This window comes from Hoplias malabaricus, chromosome 2 (assembly GCF_029633855.1).
Source record: "Hoplias malabaricus isolate fHopMal1 chromosome 2, fHopMal1.hap1, whole genome shotgun sequence".
NCBI lineage: Eukaryota > Metazoa > Chordata > Actinopteri > Characiformes > Erythrinidae > Hoplias > Hoplias malabaricus.
In genome coordinates, this window is record NC_089801.1 from 70,060,324 (window position 1) to 70,078,948 (window position 18,625).

The 18,625-nt window shown below is 40.1% G+C and overlaps 1 protein-coding gene across 1 annotated transcript in view; it reads right to left on the minus strand.

The window, feature by feature from the left end:
• The window catches only part of prkx (protein kinase X-linked), a 39,725-nt gene extending 27,598 nt beyond the window's left edge, over positions 1-12,127 (minus strand). Inside the window, exon 1 of the mRNA XM_066661319.1 lies at positions 11,409-12,127. Coding sequence (XP_066517416.1) covers positions 11,409-11,586 — 178 coding nt within the window. The 5' untranslated portion in view covers positions 11,587-12,127. The remainder of the gene's footprint in view (positions 1-11,408) is intronic.
• Between the last annotated feature and the right edge of the window lie 6,498 nt (positions 12,128-18,625).

Genomic DNA, 18,625 nt, shown 5'->3' on the forward strand with positions numbered 1-18,625 from the left:
GCACGGCCAATACATAAACACTCAAATGCAGAACTTCCTAGCTCTTCCTAGTCATCCCAAAGATGCACAACACTGTACATATCAAGATCTTGTTGTATCTAATAGTACTAATTTATAGGTAGATATATACTTTATTGATCTCAGGGTATTTTTGGTATACTGTGGGAAAATGCTAAAGAGGGACAGTTCCAGAAAAGCTATAAATAAAACAATAACGTTTTTAATTCAAACAAAACTGTTTTAAGTAATAACTACACTATTACACAATGCTTCTGACTGCTTAATTCTAAGTAAGTGTCTGTTTTGGAAAGTATAAAAATACACATACTTGTATTCATACTCATTTGGGAGGGGAGCTGAATAATTATTTTAAGGTGAGGATGGGAGGATAGAAGAATTCTAAAGTATGAGCTCGTAATTATGCTCCCGATGACACATAGCTAACTCATGCTTCCTGCAGTGGAGGACATGTAGTCACTTGGCAGCAAGAGTGTGATATCTGGGCTGAGGCTAGTGTTTTTCTTTAGGTGTGGCTATGGACACCACATGGAATTCATGAAGTGCTGTTTGTCAGTAAGAAATCAATGTGCTACACACTTCTACTTGCTCACTCTAGGACAGGAACAAAGGTTCAATCAAGCGAAGTGTTTCTCTTTCTGTCTCTGTGAGCTGCAGAGTAATTCAGCAGCAGATACAAGAAAAGTCATTGAGCCACGCCATTGTGAAGAAGTGCAGAAAGTGATGACGCAGATTTAAAGTTTGGAAATTAACTCAGAAAGTGCTGTACTTTTAGTGGTGAGCTTGCCAGCTTGACACTTTCTGGCAAAGACTGTGTCCAGTCAGCTATTCTGTTTCAACCGCAAACAAAATCATCTTGGGATACAAACTGACAGCTGAATTCTTTAACAAAATTAGCCCCCTGGTTCTTCCACCCAACAACAGAGGCAGAACTGGGAGAGATAACGAGTATTCTAATCCAAATCTTTGACTGCACTGAACGGATTGCTTTATTAAGGCTGGGATATTAACTCCTGATGATTGCAGAGGAGTTAGCCAACATACCTTAATGTAAATGTCAGCACTAGGGGGCAGCACAAAGTCTTGTCTCTGTTATACAGAATGAATCTGTACCATGTTTGGCCAAGTACAGGTTGGGTTTCTTGACCATGGCTACCTGACAGCCAATCAGTGTTAACTTGCCACACAGCTACTCAGAGCCACACAATGCGTAGCTGAGATTTAGATTCTAAATGAGGAGCAGAAGAATTCCCAAAAAATGATAGTATATTAAATGGCTATATAATTTAAAAAGACAAAACGCAATGGGACCATCCATTTAGGCTTGGTCCACACTACATAATGTTAAAGTAGTGATTAATTTTGAAAATTCAAGACACCCAAATAATAAAAAAATAAACTTCACAGATGATTCTGTGCTTGATCATTGTAGGTCCTCAAAGTCCCCACACTACACTCTGCCCTGAACCCCACACACACTTTCAGACTGCTCAAGCCTGACCAGCTCTGGTCCTAAAAACTTCGCAGGAGTTTCACACAAACTGCTACATCACGAGAGCAGGCAGGAGTTTCTCGCAAACTAGATGTGAACCGTAGCTTGGATCTCTTTGGTTTACAATACTTCAGACATAATGTTAACCTCACATTTCAGACCCGAGAGTCAGCGTCCGCTCCACACTACAGGACGCAGAGTTGTAATTATTGAATATTTATGATCCTCGATCTGAGTGCTCTGACTGTGGAAGAAATCAGAAAAATAAAGATGGGATTATGGACTACTCACACTACAGAATAATTTGGGAAGGCAATTGCTTAGGATTACCCTTTTGAGATTGTTGAAAGAAGCAAATTGTCCTCAAAATCAGCCCATCGTGTGGGTCAGGCATTAGGAGCTGCACAAGAGCATAAAGTCATCATGAATAACACTAAGTGTGGGCTTCAGAGTTATAAACCCCTCTGCATTGCACTGTAAAGAATTGAATTTCCATTGGAGAAGTGTTTGGGATCTGAAACTAATTATTCAACAATTCGTACCTGACCTCCCTATATTCTCATGGCTAAATGCCATCAAAACATCATTAAAATATCCCACCATCTAGCCTGATGTGCATTAGAAATCAACACAGTATAAGAACGTAAACAATGTGTCATCAGCTGATTATTCTGGCTGTGACTGGGAAGCAATGGCAAAAACCACAGCCATGAAACGCAACCTCCAACTGGTGAGACGTACGGAAAGGAATGGTTTAGTATCAGACCAAGAATTCTGGAAAATAACATTGTTTCTTTAAAGAGGAAAAAAAAAATCCTTTAGCGAAAGCAACTCTTCAAGCCTCGGCTTTGCAAGTAAATGACTTGCAACTAAAGCAGAAACAGCAGAACATCAGGAGATTATGAACAGGCATGAGCTAGTGATTTCATTTAGGGCATGTGACACGGGTTTTCCTCTAACTAAATGGGTCATTCTGCCTGTGGGTGAAAGGTGGCCTTTTAATGTTGATGTAGAATCAGTTTGACTTTAGCCAAAACGGCTTTATTTAAAAGCTTCTAACCATTTTTGGAGGTTAGGGACAATAGTGTAAAGAGAGACAATAGCCTCTTAAGGGAAATGTTTTGCCATGTTTGAAGACATGGATCCATATCATCCAGTTATTTTCCGCCCAACCCTCTTAAAAATTGCCACAATGGATTCTCAGAGTGACTTCTAAAATATCTACTTTTAGTGGAAAGCTGAGAATAAGAACTTTAAAAAGGGTTTCGAAGTTCTTTAAACTTTTAAAATCTTCAATTTCTTTTCAAAAAGGGTTCAGTAAACTCTAAACTCTTTCTAGTGCTCTTCTCTTACCCCTGTAGAATCCCTTTGTTTCATGACTGTGCCTAAAACCTGACATCAACCATTTATGTGAGAGACTCAACCGGTTTTACATCATGGACAGTTTTGCAAAACGCCACCCATTATAAATTGAAACGGACTGCAACACACTGTGACAACACAAAAACATGACTTCAAGCAGCTCGCCTTCAAAAAAAGAAGAGAAAGCTTTGCCTGTGCTACTGTAACAGCTCAGTTCCCTTTTTTTTTGTTTTGGTAGACAGACGTCAATTCCATGTGGAAAAGGGTAAACATGAACATGGTCTTGTCCTAAACAAGTACTCTCAGAAAGACAGGCTTCAAATTTAAGCAAACCTGGTTGAACTGCTGAACACTAATCCTGGTCGGCCTGGTGAAGTTCCAAGAAAGAGTGGTCACTCTTAAAACAGAACACACCCAACAGAACCACAGTGACCACCCAAACCTTCTGCCACACTTCCAATAAACTCATGTTAGGATCCTTCAGAATCATTCTCATTGTGAAAAGCAGAGACATGACTTCAGCTGTTTAAGTCTAGACGCATAGTACAAACAATGTTCCTCTCACACCAAAGGAAACTAAGAGGTCCAGACAGTTTGTGTGTTAAATATTAATATTGTTAAATTATTTAAAAGAAAAAAGACATCTCACAATAATGAATCTACGGTTTTCCTTTAAAATAAGCTATATATTTTTAAACAATTACAATTTATAAAATATATTATTAAATTAATTGAATTCTAGCTGTGAATAAAAGCGTACAGACAGATTATCTGTCAGCTTTTTGCAAATAAATTGTCGTTTCTCTACTCAAACACACCGTTCCAACTTAAAAGACGCAGAGCTTCTGAACGTTAAAAAACCAAAGAGAACCGCAGTTCCCCAGAATCATAAACGTTCCCTTTAAAACTTCAACAGCGATCTACCACACGTTCAACGGATCCATTCCCAAAAACGTGAGTGCAACCAATGTTCTTAGTGCCACACTTCCTTTTAGCACCTAGCAAAACTGGAGGAACAACCAGCTAAGCAATGACACATATCTCATGACTTCTACAGATGGTTAGTGCAGTTTTCCTATACTCTAAATAAGAAAGCACAAACGGTATTTCTCCACTTTCCTGACTCAGCCTACATTTTCCCATAATTCACGCCCAAGCCCAAACACGAGGGAGCCATACATGCCGCTGATTCACGAGAATAGGCTATTTCCTCATCATTTTAATGTCAATTCGGTAATAAGAGCACTCAGACGAGGGGTTTTACTGATTCGTCACAGGCTGTAAATCCCTCACATCTGACCAAAGGCTCAGCAAATTGGATTTTTCATGCTGGTCCTAATGCTATATGCTTTCCATTCTGCCACAGATAAAAGTAGAGGTCGTCTTCTTAAGTGGTTACATTTAAAAATAAATAAATAAAGAAATGTTTTTCCAACAAAACATAATCCCCTCATGCATTCATTAACTCGTGGACTAATGTGAGGTTTAGTTTGTAGGCCTCTCCATTAAGTACGGTAGGATTTGTGCTATATATGAGGATGAACTAAAGCTATTAAATACTAAAATCTAAATGACCAAAATATGATCATTTATGTGGCTGGTCAAGTTTGGTTACTAACAGTTGGAATAAGAAGGTTTTTATGTTTCAAGTCACTTTCCTGTCGCTTGCCTAAAGTGCTGTAAGTCTTTGAAAACAAAAATCATATCCGAATTACTGTTTTAGAGGCAGACATGCCATTTTTGGGCTATAATTGGCATGATAATGGACTTCAAATTCCAAGAAGGTAGCAGGCTGCTGTTCAACATCACTGTCAATTCATCAACAAGGCATACAACAAGCATTTTAAAAATGTAGCCTAATAGATTCACTGAAAAAACAAAAGACAGACTGAATATAATTGAATGAAAAAATAAATAAAACCTAGAGCAACTGAGGTTTCACATATACGTATTAAAACTGTATGTTTACCCTTGGTCAGTTTCCTATAACATAACACTGACTAAGCCAACACCTTCCAACTGGAAAATGAAACCAACGTGCCAGGACTCGTAGTAGTGAAATTATGCGAGAACGCTGACATCTATCCTAACATGAACCATTTCTTCCCTCAGGCCATGGAGGAGGAACTGTCCTTTCAAATTCCCAGAGTAAGCCACAGACAACAATACTGCTAGCACTACTAACCTCACACACACACACACACACACACAGAATGACACATCTAAATATAGGCTCCCGTGTTTGCCACCATGTTTTTTTGCTGTAGTCTTAGCCACTGTATTTTGAATTGTGGTAAGCTCAGATTCTGTCAAATACTGCCAGAAGTGTTATCGACTAAACCTGGACCGCAGTCAAAGTCCGAAAGATTTGCTTTGAAAAAGTGCAAATTTCAAATGACAAAAGCTACCATTCCAACATTATCCAAATTTAACGTGAGGAAATCTGACCTAGGACTTTAGAATTACACTCACTACATTCAGCAATCAAAGTTGTGTTTATATATATATATATATATATATATTAATTATTAATTAAAAAAAACATCTTAGTTTAAATTTAAAGTGCAATCATAGTGTTGAAAAAAACAACACAAAACCACACACACAATTACATATTATCCTCAAATTGTTCAGGCTTACAGCCATTAATCCACTCTGTAGTTTCCAAGAAACAGTATTTTTTCTGGTAAACATGTTGGTTGGTTCAGAGCTTAAGGGTTGTGCTAAAACGGAAGTAGCAACAAAGAAAGCACGTAGATAACAGACCAGCTCATGTGAGCCAAAACAGTGCTCTCTCTATATATATGTATGAAAAGGCAGCAGGATTTTCAAAGAACACATGAAGAAGAAGAATGGACTGACACTGATTACACAAAACTGAACATTCAGTGAAGCAGTGAAATAATCCAGACATTGGACAAAACTGTTTAGATTAAACAGTGAGATCTTTTATCAGACTAAGAGAGTCTTCTAAAGTTTTCTACAGTGATGAGTTAACGTAGCAGAACAAGAACCCCCAGAATCTGCAAATACACTGCTACTCCCATAAGAGTCCTTGGTGAAATTCGTAAAGCTTTAATTTATCATTCTAAATGGCTCTGGATAAAATGTCATTAGATATTGTAAAAGAAAATAGTTTTACAGTGTTTATGTCTTAGGGCGGCACGGTGGTGCAGCAGGTAGTGTTGCAGTCGCACAGCTCCAGGGGCCTGGAGGTTGTGGGTTCGATTCCCGCTACTGGTGACTGTCTGTGAGGAGTGTGGTGTGTTCTCCCTGTGTCCGCGTGGGTTTCCTCTGGGTGCTCCAGTTTCCTCCCACAGTCCAAAAACACACGTTGGTAGGTGGATTGGCGACTCAAAAGTGTCCGTAGGTGTAGGTGTGAGTGTGTTGCCCTGTGGGGGACTGGCGCCCCCTCCAGGGTGTGTTCCCGCCTTGCGCCCAATGATTCCGGGTGGGCTCCGGACCCACCGCGACCCTGAATTGGATAGGCGGTTGCGGATAATGAATGAAAGATTGAATGTTTATGCCTTATTTAGTTATGCCCATGACTGTATAAAATCAATAAATAACAATTTTTCAGATGGATTCAGCCTTTCATATATGATACTGTGAATGTCTTTAGAATGTAAACAAAGTAAATGATCAGTTACAGTATTGTTACAAGCCACAACAACGTGCTAACATTACTGATCTGCCCAGTAATTTCCTGGACTTGTTGCTTTGTTCTTTTCAAAGACAGATTTTGTTGGTCAAGACGCTTATTTGCTCAGCCATAAGGACTTTCAGGAGTTTAATGGAACCGAAAACAAGGAACAAGGTTGATGTTCTCAGGGTGAATACATAATTAACTAATTAGTTCATTAATTATACATAGGTTATCAGAGACCAGCTTTCAGTCGAACAATCCTAGCTGAAGAAGCACCGTGTCTCTGCTTCCTGTCATACGAGCCAGGAATTTCTGAGCGTACATGCATACACGCACCCACTCAAAATAACCTTTCCTAACACTTCCAACAGTGAAAGAGGAGGTGCTTGATAAAACTAATTAAAAGGTGTTGGAGCTGCAATTACAGTGTGGAAGTCTCCAAGGGGAAAAAAATGTCATATTCAACACAAGCCCACTATAGACATTCCCAAGTTAGCAACATGGGAACTGAACAATGCCAACAGATCACTTCACACTTCTAGTTAAAACAATGGAAATGTTTTTTTTTTCTCATGAAAATATACAAAGTGCCACAACTTTTGGACAGGCCATATTTAATATTTTACTGTATTAAGTTCAGCAAATAAACAGTAATATGGTAAATAGCTTGGAGATGTCTGTGCTGTGTGCTTTTACATACTTTGGCTTAGAAAACTGAACTGAACTTTTTAATTGAACTGTAATTTGATATTGTTCCAAATAATTTGGGCCATGCCTATAGTTTGTCTACCCTTCTAGTCCAGTCACTGTCTACTTTTTCATTACGTTCCTCCCTGCACACTGAAATATCAGTTTTAGTGGTTTTATAGAAAAATATTTTGTGTTATTTTGCACAGTTCTGTAATAAATATTCACAAACATTCACCTCTCTTTCTGGGGAAGAGAATGTAATGCATCTTTAGGGAGCAGAACTGCACTTTAAATCCACAGTTGTACCTTCAGTGACAAAACTGAACCTCTACCATGCCTTTCTTCTGACAGTATAGAGAGGAGATGAGAGGGACTGATAAATCCAGGTGAGGATGGGGATGATTAAGAGAACAGAAATGACCACAGTGTTTGATTCAACATGGACATTGGGGTAATACCACTACCCTTTTCAAGCAACTGTCCCAGGAACTTTAAAGACCTCAGAAAGTCATGACCTCTGTTTGACAGCTCTTCTGAAGGACACGTTCAGTACAATGTCCCTGCCACTACACTTGAACAATGGGATCCACGTAGACATTATGGACAGGGTCACCTTTTGGTAGCACCCACATCACTCCCAGCAGCCACACAAGATTTCCTTGGAAGTCTCCATTCCAAGTACTAACCAGACCCAAAGCTACTTAGCTTCAGTGGTCCCAGTGATATGGCTGAAGTAAAATTCACTCCATCACAAAAGCATGACAAGCTTCAAAGGGTATACCATTAAAAAAATATATTTATCATTTAATAATCATTATGTTCATTTAAATAGAATAAACTAAAACAGTGCATGTGTTTTCATATTTGCACTGTGATAAGAATTATGTAAAAATATCCATAGTTTTTAGGATAGTTTATGGTTAAAATGTACAGCTCTGGGGGAAAAAAAGAGACCACTTCAAAATGATCAGTTTCTCTAGTTTTACAGTTGATGGGTGTGTGTTTGACCAGGCTGTGCATTTTTGTTTTATTCTATCAACTACTGACAACATTTATTCCAAATCAATATATTGTATTTTTGAGCATCTGTTTTTTTTTTTTTTTTAGAAAATTACCAGTGCTCCAAATAAAACAGAAAGAGAAAATTCAGACCACAAATAATGCAAATAAAACAACCTCATTCATTTATAAACAACACAGTACTAATACAGTAATCCCTCCCTACTTCGCGGTGCATCTTTCGTAGATTCGCTACTTTGCGGGTTTTTTCAAGGGGGCTTATGGCCGCTATATCGTGGATATTGAGGAAAATTTAGGAAAACCGTGAAAGATGAATAGACTAGGTGCCTAGTCTCGCATCGCCCGCGAAAAACAAGGGATAACTTTTTCAATTTAGGATGAAAAGAGGAAATCCAGAAATCAATATTTGGTGGAATAATCCTGATTCCACTTTGCATGCTTTCCACCACTCTTTCACATTGCTGTTGTGTAACTTTACGCCACTCCTGGCACATAAATTCCAGGAGCTCTGCTTTGTTTGATGGCTTGTGACCATCCATTATGATCACATTCCAGAGGTTTTCAACAGGGTTCAGTTGTGGAGATTGGGCTGGCCATGATAGGGTTTTGATGGTGTTCCCACATCCACACTTTGATTGACCTGGCCTTGTAACATGGAGCATTGTCCAATTGAAAAAGCCAATCTTCAGAGTTGGGGAACATTGTCAGAGTAGAAAGAAGTTTTCCAGCACCGTTTTGTAAGTGGCTTGACCCTTTGCCTGTCACAAAGACAAATCTGCTTATCATCACCGATCATAACTGATCTTGCACCAAATTTCACAGGGGGTGCAAGACACTCTCCAGGTCTCCATCTAACTACTACACAACCAGGTGTTGGACAAAGCTGAAAACTGCACTCATCAGAGAAGATGACCTTACTCCAGTTCTTTACAATACAATCTTCATGGTCTTTCTGGCTTTTCTTTGCCTCTGGTTGATAATGGCTTTTTTCTAGCTTTAGACGACTGCAACCCTGCCTCCAGAAGCCTGTTTTGAACCATCCTCACTGTGCAGTTCACCTCAGCCGCCACTTGCCATTCTTTTTGTGTCACTTGACGTCATCTTATGATTGCTAAGTGACATTCGAATGAGGTGGCAGTCATCACGGTCAGTTTTCGACCTCTGCCAGACTGTAGCTTTTTGTCACATGTGTTTGCTGCTTGACCTTGTCCTTATGACCTGCAATTTTTGAAATTTTCAAGATGGAAGCAACCTGACGCTCACTGTACCCCTCTGCCAGTAAAGCTACAATTGAACCCTTTTTTTCTCATTAAGAGCCTTTCACTTCAATGCTTTTGGCATCATCTGTTGTTGTATTTTGACTATATTTATTTTTGGGTAGTCCTAGCACTGCTTTTCCCATCCACCTAGTTCTATAACAAGTGAATAGTGATGACAGCAGCAGTGTTTTTTTATGCTGTTGCTCATTAGAATAGGATTTTGTTCAGGTGATCACCTAATCAGCATCTCAAAGTAGAATGAGGTGTGTCTGTAAAGACATTCAACAAACACTTGAATGGAATGGCTGCTGTATATGAGTTAAACAATTTTAATTAAAACAAAAATAAAAACAGGTTCTGAGGATGTTCCCTCACCATTTGCTAGCTCTCCCTTTTATATACGAAGCCACAGTGTCTGTATATATTTCAGAGGATTTTAGACAATGAAGAGACCACCAAACTTTGAATAGAATGAACCGAGAGAAAGATTTTGCTCCATTTCTGCTCCATAACTGCATAAGTAATATTGACTTATTTTTGCTGTAGATGGTATTGACTCTAAATTCAAGAGAGCGTTAACTGCATGAAAGTAATCACAGACCTAAAAGACTACAAAACTAAACAGCTCAAGTAACAAATGAGTTTCTGAGGTAATTTAAACAGTGAATAAATGTTTACAGGCAAGTTAACCTCCAGCCACGTACAAACAACAGTCGTTTTTCACCTCAAACACAACGTTCCACCTTAAACACAGAGCTTCTCAATGCAAACAAACCAGAGAACAGCGTTTTCCCAACAACTGAAGATGCCACCTATAATGACAGTGAAAACATGAATTTAAAACTGGTTGAGAAAATAATTAAATATCTTAAAATAACTATTTAAAAAGCCACTTCAGTGAAATATAATAGAGCTAGTCTAAGGCAGGGGCACAGGTGCACATGATAGTCCCCTGGGACGTTTTGGGCCTTCACTTCCAGCTTGGAAAGCTCAAGTATCAACGCTTGTAACATGGTGTGTATACACAGCTTCTCCTAACATTATCTGCCTATGGCAGTATGTAAAACAGCAAAGCATTATGCCGTTTAATAGCGTTTTATAAATGTGCAGAGGTCTGTGGATGTGATATAGTGATATAGACACACATTTTAAAATCTATGCTAAGAGATATAAACAGTCAGAGAAGTTCTTTTTTAAATAAGGGAGTTGCAAGTTGTGGATGATATACTGCTTTAAAAATGATGATTGCAGGTTGTATGCTGAGCCAGAGGTAGAATGATTTAAAATACTGAGCTATTCTAAGGTTTTGAGTTTTGTCACACAGATATATGCAGTTACTAAAGCAGCTTTAGGGGGAGTCTTGCTGAAGTAAGGTTATTCCTGGCCCAGCTTAGCACAGGGAAACTTGATTCTACAGATTTCTTGAGATTAGGCATATGAAGCCAAATGGGCCTAATTTCTGATACAGTAGCTTTCCTCAGACTTTTACCACCAAATTACCAGGTCGTTTTTCCTTGATTTAGTTGAGGTACATGTAGGACGTAGTGAGCCTGTCAAGAGCAATGAATTTCTGAAAGTGCGGCAGTTCCTAACTTAAAAAAACAAAAAAAAAAAAACATGTTATGTGTTGATATATTTACAGATGACAAGTGGAAAGAAAAGCAAGGGTCCAGAATGATTTCCCAGTAGACGTATGAACAATTTTGATTGAATAGGATGAGAACCATACCCAATCTATGCCCAAAATGGGTCAATATTTAACAGTTTTTAAGTTGGAGAATTGAACAATTCTGGTCAGCTGGTTGAAATCTGATGGAATATCCTACAAAAACCATCTTCACAGTATTTGGGGAACTCTGTAAAATCAGATTATGATGTTTGTTGCTGGTGTGGTAAAGTAAAACCTATACAACCAACTTACCAACAGTGGCTACCGTGTCAAAGTCATCAAGAGAGTAAGTCCTATTGTTAGCCACTGATAAGGGCGTTGCTCCTCCAGCTGATAATGTTGGACTGCTTGCTTCAGTCCTGCTAACGTTAGTTTCCCGATAAGGACTGCCTTCATTGTTCAGTCCAGCCTTAGCTTTGGTTGTTGCCATCTTACAACTGTGCTACACCGCCGGCACCATATAGCGTCCCCTTTGAACGGAAGTGCCTTCTTTCTTCACAGAAACCGTTACCGCTTCAACGGACGTTGGGCTGTCTCGCGCAAATTTAAACGAACATTTAACCGTTACCGCTTCAACGGACGTTGGGCTGTCTCGCGCAAATTTAAACGAGCATTTCTTTTGTTGACGCGGACTTGAAAGTAGCCTTCTCTCCTGAATAACAGCATGATAACGAGCTACGGACTAACAAGTCTGTCTTTTATCCTTAGTGAACCCCGAGTAATCCATGTCAGTAGAAACATCAACGTATCTCTACTTGAAAAAAAAAGAGAAGCGACCGGGCGCGAAGCAGAGTCAACAAAGGAGCAGGGAGCTTTGTAAATGAGCCAAAAAAAACTTCCAAACCGCTGCTTTCCCTCCCGTTATTCCGGGTAACTCCGCGTCTGTCGTAGTTTGGGAGCTATTTGCGATATTTAAATTATTTACTTCCCCCTTCCATGCCCCAAAAACCGAAACCCGAACCCGGTTTCGACTTCCGTCCCTCCTTCAAAACAGCTCACTCAGCCGAGGAGCGGAGCGGCGCTTGAAAAGTGATTGACAGGGGAATCAGCCAATGACACGCAGAGCATGTGGCAAACCAACCAATCGTATGAAAGAGGCGGCGGGGCTTAGTACGTGTTTGTAGTGTTTTCCCACTGAAGCCTCCGCACATGTAGACATGACGTAGCACTCAGGCCACACCCTGAGAAATGTAGGCAGATGAAAGAATCGCTGAATCCCAATCCATTCCGTGTAGTGGACTACAAACGGCTCTGACTACATACACCGTTCTTTAAAAACATACAAATAGTACGCTACATGTGCAGGAGAAACATTTGATGATCCAATCACAGACTGTACTCTACGCCTTCGACACACACAGTGCCCTACATGATTATAAAAGCCACTTTTTTTTTTTGCACTCAATTAGGGAGTAGGGAGCCATTTGAGACAGAGCCAACGCAAATTAAAGGCTGTAGCCTGGAATTCATAACATAGAGTAATGGGAGAATTAAAAAGCACGTTTTTTTATGATAAGGCTGTTATGGCAGGGTTTAAAATAAGACTGAAGAACCACTACTTTTTTCCATTAAAAGTTTTATATTTTTGAAGGTGCCCCCAACTACACTAAGTGTTTACACACTACATATGTTTTGCTCTCCTTTTCTTTTAATACTACTCAGACAACAGGACATATTTTTGCTCATATTTAATTAATACAAAATAAATTTCCACAATAACACAGACCAACCTAAATTCAAGGTATAAACCCTCGGCAGATTTTGGCTTCTTTAGAACAGTTTCAAAGCGAGTCTGATTTTGATTTTGACTGGAAATGGAACGATGGTTTGTTCAAGAATTCAGAATCACAAATAAACATAGATATAATCCAAATCAAAACTTTATTCATCATGAATTAATCATACATACAGGAGTAAAGGGAACATAACAAAACCTCTGCAGTGAAGATTATTGAAGATATCGTGTTTTTTATAAATTCTAATTATGGTAGTTTTAGTTTGGCCTGGTCTCAGATTGATGTTTACTTTATCGCTGTATCCTCTTATGAATTCCCACTTAAGATTTGCCAATAATCATTAATGTTTTTCCTTTCCCTTAATTGTCCATTTATATGGATACACCTTAATAAAATGAGAATGGTTGGTGATATTAACTTCCTGTTAGTGGCACATTAGTATATGGGAGGGGGGAAACTTTTCAAGATGGGTGGTGACCATGGCGGCCATTTTGGATCCAGCTTTTGTTTTTGTTAATGGGAAGAGGGTCATGTGACACAGCACCTGAAACTACGGATACTGGAAGCCTGTGCTAGCATTTCTCCTGCGGTGTTGCTATCAGTGTGTGAAGAGTGGGAGAAGAAGGTTGCATTGACAATCCAACACAATGGGCAGCACTTTGAACACATTTTATAAGTGCTCAGAAACTTGTAAATAACTCATGAAAGAATAAAGTCACATTAAAACCAAGCACATCATTGTTTTTCTTGTGAAATTCCCAACAAGTTTGATGTGTCACATGACCCTCTTCCCATTAACAAAAACAAAAGCTGGATCCAAAATGGCCGACTTCAAAATGGCCGCCATGGCCACCACCCATCTTGAAAAGTTCCCCCCCTCCCATATACTAATGTGCCAATAACAGGAAGTTAATATCACCAACCATTCCCATTTTATTAAGGTGTATCCATGTAAATGGCCCACCCTGTATGTGTGTATATATATATATATATAATACAAGGGATTTGACTGACAGCTGTATATATAATAATAATAATAATAATCAAATGTAGGCTAGTGTTAAGATTTACAAAATTTTGCAATGCTTACTGAAGGTGTTTTGTCCTGTAGTGTGTAGTGGGAATGTAGGGCTGATGGTGAAGAGAGGCCACAGAAGAAATTCTTTCTACAGATTGTCACACATTGTCCTGAAATGCCCAATTAGAGCAGTTGTTCACTTCTCAGGCAACCCTTTGGATAAGCTAGAATGCTCAGGGCCAGAGACAGAAACACACACACACACACACACACACAAACACACGCTCTTCCACTCAATGACTTACTGACCCACTGGCAAACAATAGCCCTTAATTCACTGTGTACCCCATAAACTTGTTCACATACACATTTTATATATACATATATATCATACTGTGGATCACAAGTGACATTCCATCCTGTCCCTAAAGATCCTAGGTAGTGCTCTATTGCTCCAGAGAATGCAGTTCCTCTACTTTCTACCCTTTTAGCTTACACTTGGCATTCGATTATGACCTTAGTCAATCTTAGTTCTACTGGCAATGCTTTTCTCTGGATAATGTTTTCCTGTGCACTAGGTGCACCTTAAAGCACTGAAAATTACATATTAAAAGGGGGGTCTAGAAAATTTTAGACATGGAATAGTGCTAGCTGCCAATTTGCTTTAGACCTCCCACCTATCTGTTCCATTTGAGCCCTCATCATGTAAAGTAAAGCTCCCGGGAGCTGGTTTGATCAGCAGTGGTGAGGAGAAAGCAAATGGGGCACTGGTAGTGCTCATAGCTACATTAAATCTTTCAGATGCTGTCAGACTGAATGCATATCACACACATTGACAGCCACTGATGGCCTTGAAATTCTGTGGAGTTGGATACAAAATGAACCAGCAGTTCAACATAGAGACATGAATAGGCTTCACATGGGTTACAGTGTAGCAGTTTGCTTGATGCAGCACAGCAGCTGAGTTCATATAGCCTATTTATAACAATGTCCTGCTGCAGAGTAAGACTAAACCAAGAGTTCATATATAAACTTAATACCATTTGTTCATTATCAGACTATCAGCCAAGATGAGACAAACTGTGTAATGTCTGCTGGCTTCATTTTGCACTGAAGCTATGAAGCTAATTTAATATCCCTGATGGAGAAAACAGCAATGACCAGCCATGCAGTAAACCCAGTATATCCTTACTGTGCTTGATCCTTCTGGCTGACCAGCTACTGACCAGAATAAACCATCATAATTCAGCTGAGATATGCATGGAATTTATAGTGGTCAAAGTGAAGACCACCTAATGTTCCTGCCACTCATTGGCATCAAACCTGTAACCTTCCAGACCCAAGCTCATTTCTCCAACCATTAACACGGTACAAACCTCTGAGCCAACACAAACCTTTCTGAAACGGTAGTTTGATGATGCTACCCAGTGCCAGCATCTGGTGGATGACATAGTAGATCTGGGCAGTTTACATTCCACTGTAAGGATGTATCTGTATAAAAGACGGTAGTCGGCTTTATAAGTCTTTGAGGAAGCACATGCTTGCCTTCACTGTCCCAAGGTTGGAGGTATTCTGTGAGAATGGGGAGTCCAAGGTAGGGAAGGTAAAGAAAATATTGCGGAGAAAACTGGCTTTAAACAGTAGTTAGTTCAGGGAACTGTGCTCCAGGACCAGAGCTGCTATCTACTGAACTAAACAATCAGATTTAGGATCAACAGCTTGCAAAATACTGAGCTGATTTTTGTAAAGACTGTTTCACCATGCTGTCTTAATGCAGTTTTGCTAAGTGGATTAGCACCAAGTGTTATAGATTTACAGTGGCCTAATGAGCTTATGTACCATTTGTGAAAGTATAAAATTAAATACAAGTTTGTCTGTTTATCTTCCCTCTTCTCCTAAACTGCTCTGAGTTTATAAGGCCTGGAAAATACCAAAGATGACGACATCCCAGGCGGGAGCCGTAGAGCCCTGGGTAGTCCTGTAATGCAGTAGAATAGCAGTGACTGAGGATTGCAAACAACTTTGGAGTCCTACTAGGTGAACGTTGGAGGCCAAGCAACACCAGAGCATTCTGGCCACCCCAGGTGAGCATCTGGAGCAGTGATGGAGCAACATCTGGAAGTTTTGGGAGGAGCTGGAGTGATGTTTGTGATCCAAAACTAATCATCCAACATCAGCACCTGCCCTTACTAACTCTCATGTGGCGAGATGCAATCAAATCCTCACAGCAAATGTTCCAGTAAAGCTGTTACAACTGTCCAAGGAGGAAAAGCCTCTACAGAATATTGACGATTGGCTGGATGAGAAGGTGAGAAAATAGTTTATTCCTATTGAGAAGAAATAAGAGGTGGATGGAATTTGATATTTTCAAAACGGTTCATACTTTGCTGATATCATAAATCGTAAAATATGTTTTATTCTCACTGCCTGGTCCTAAAATCCCTCTGTGACTACAGTTCTATAGAGTCATGAGCTCCAGACGTACGTGTGCAAAAAGCCCTTCAGAGTAAGCTCAGTGGTTTGGTATGGGGTCTTTTCATGGCGTGGTATGTATTGACACAGTAGCCAGCTGCTGATGTACTCGAAATTCTACAGGGACCCTCAAAAGCCACAGCACTGCAGAGATTCAGCGCACCACACTCACTTCATCATCTCACTATCAAACCCTGCATCAGCCGATTTTGTGCCGTTACAGAAAGGGAAAGTGTCTGGCTTTCTGGGACCTTAGCGCTAGCGCTCTAAAAGAGGAGCAACACAGCAACGTCAAACCTAGGGGAAAAAGACAAAAGCCCTCCAGCCAACTCTGCATTAACCTTCAACTCCCAAAAACAAAGCCTAGGCGTATGCTTTAAGAGCATAGAGTTAAAGCCTAGTCCAGGGGGTGTTGAAATAGGGAATTCAAAAATATAATTTACATATAATACCAATAATTACAATAACACCAGTGGCATCCAAACATTAGTAGTACACGAATGAACCAGTTTTAAGAAACACATAATCAGAGCTCCTAAGTGGTGACTTGGGTCTAAATATTGGCCCAACCATCAGGAGAAGACAAGTGAGGTCTTGCTCAATGTGGATGGGTAAGAAGGCCCTCACTTCCCATTCCGTCCCTCGATGCTAGCTAATGTTGACGTTTGTTAGCCTGCATAACACAACTGAGCAGTTGGTGGTCTCCTCCAAGCTTGTAGAACTGTCCAGGGATCCTCATCCCAGGTCTATGTCTGTGTGGAGTTGTGTATTCTATCACATACGTAACCTAGCCACTGGGGCTGCACTTGTGTGCTCTTGATGGATGTTGGAGGCCTGGGTAACACTGTGTATGGAAGGGCATCCAGTGCAAAATTGGTATCAAGACTGATGTCCAGACTGAAGTGGTGAGTGGTCCACTATGGAGACCCCTTGTGAAAAGGAAACAAAACCAACATTACTTCAGGGTCATCATTGTTATTAGGTTTGGGGGAGAATAAATTTAGAAAATTCAGAGAATATAGTCAGAATTATTATTAATATTAATAATTATCATTACTGTCACAGCTCTTGAAGGTTAGAGACTGGCTACTCAAAAGTGTCCATACGCATACCTCTGCAAAAATGATTATTGCTGCATCATTATTTATTTATTTATTTATTTATTTATTTTTAACAGGAAATGAGACATTTTAAAGGATACTCCTGTGATTTTCTATACTATTTTTCTCTCTGCATTTATTCATCCCAATCCTTGTTCCGTCTCTCCACAGAGCTCTTTGACAGCAGTGAAGACGGTTGATGAGGCGTCAGCGGGATTTCCTCTCCTTGATGTGTGCAGCGTCTCCACGGCAGCCTCGCAGGATGCTCTGCTCTTTAAGTCCGTATAGAAGCTCAGAAGCTCATTGGTGGAGGGGGTGGGGGGAGTCTTTCCTGGTTTGATGCAGTGTGTTCAGCTGAAAGGGAATGTTTTAGAGTGTCAGCGTTTAGCTGCTGAGACCACGGCTCCAGCTCCCATCTGTTTAAGTTACTGAGCTGCTGGTGATGGAGCCACTCGCCTGTGTAATCCATCATTTACAACAAGTGTGTGTGTGTGTGTGTGTGTGTGTGTGGGGAGCAGAGTGGGTGGAGGGGACCTGCTTGTCCCAGAGCTGACCGTTCCAGCAGCTCTCACCATCTGTTTGATGGCTGGTGTCGCCCTCTAGCTGCTGTCATAGTTACTGCACTGATGTACATTCAGGTTGTGTGCAAAAGTTTGCTTGTTATCTTCCAAGTACACACCAGAAACACAGTCATTCCAGGGGTCTGGCCATTGTAGCGCATTCCCGTTAGCTGAGTTTTACTTATCTATTGTGGAAAAATGGATATAAAATATATACAATTTGCTCAAACAACAGTCACAAAATGAAATGAAATCCAGACAGTAAAACTCAATAGTGCCTTAACTGCAGAGGATTTACACTTCTTTTCATCATCTGAACTGACCAGGGGTAGCCAAACATTGGTACACAGCTCTGACCCTCGTTGTGTACTTAACCCCACTAAACACTCAAAAGCCCATTACTGTTAAGGGCATTAATAGAGTACTACACCATAAAAAGTCAGGACACCTTTTAACCCATGATCCAGCAGTGCTCTTTTATGGAGATTATACAGTTGGTCACCTATGGCCACAAGCTCACAAACGTTCGACCAAACAGACCCTGTGCAGAGAGCTTTTGATTGCTCTGCCAATTAAAGACCAA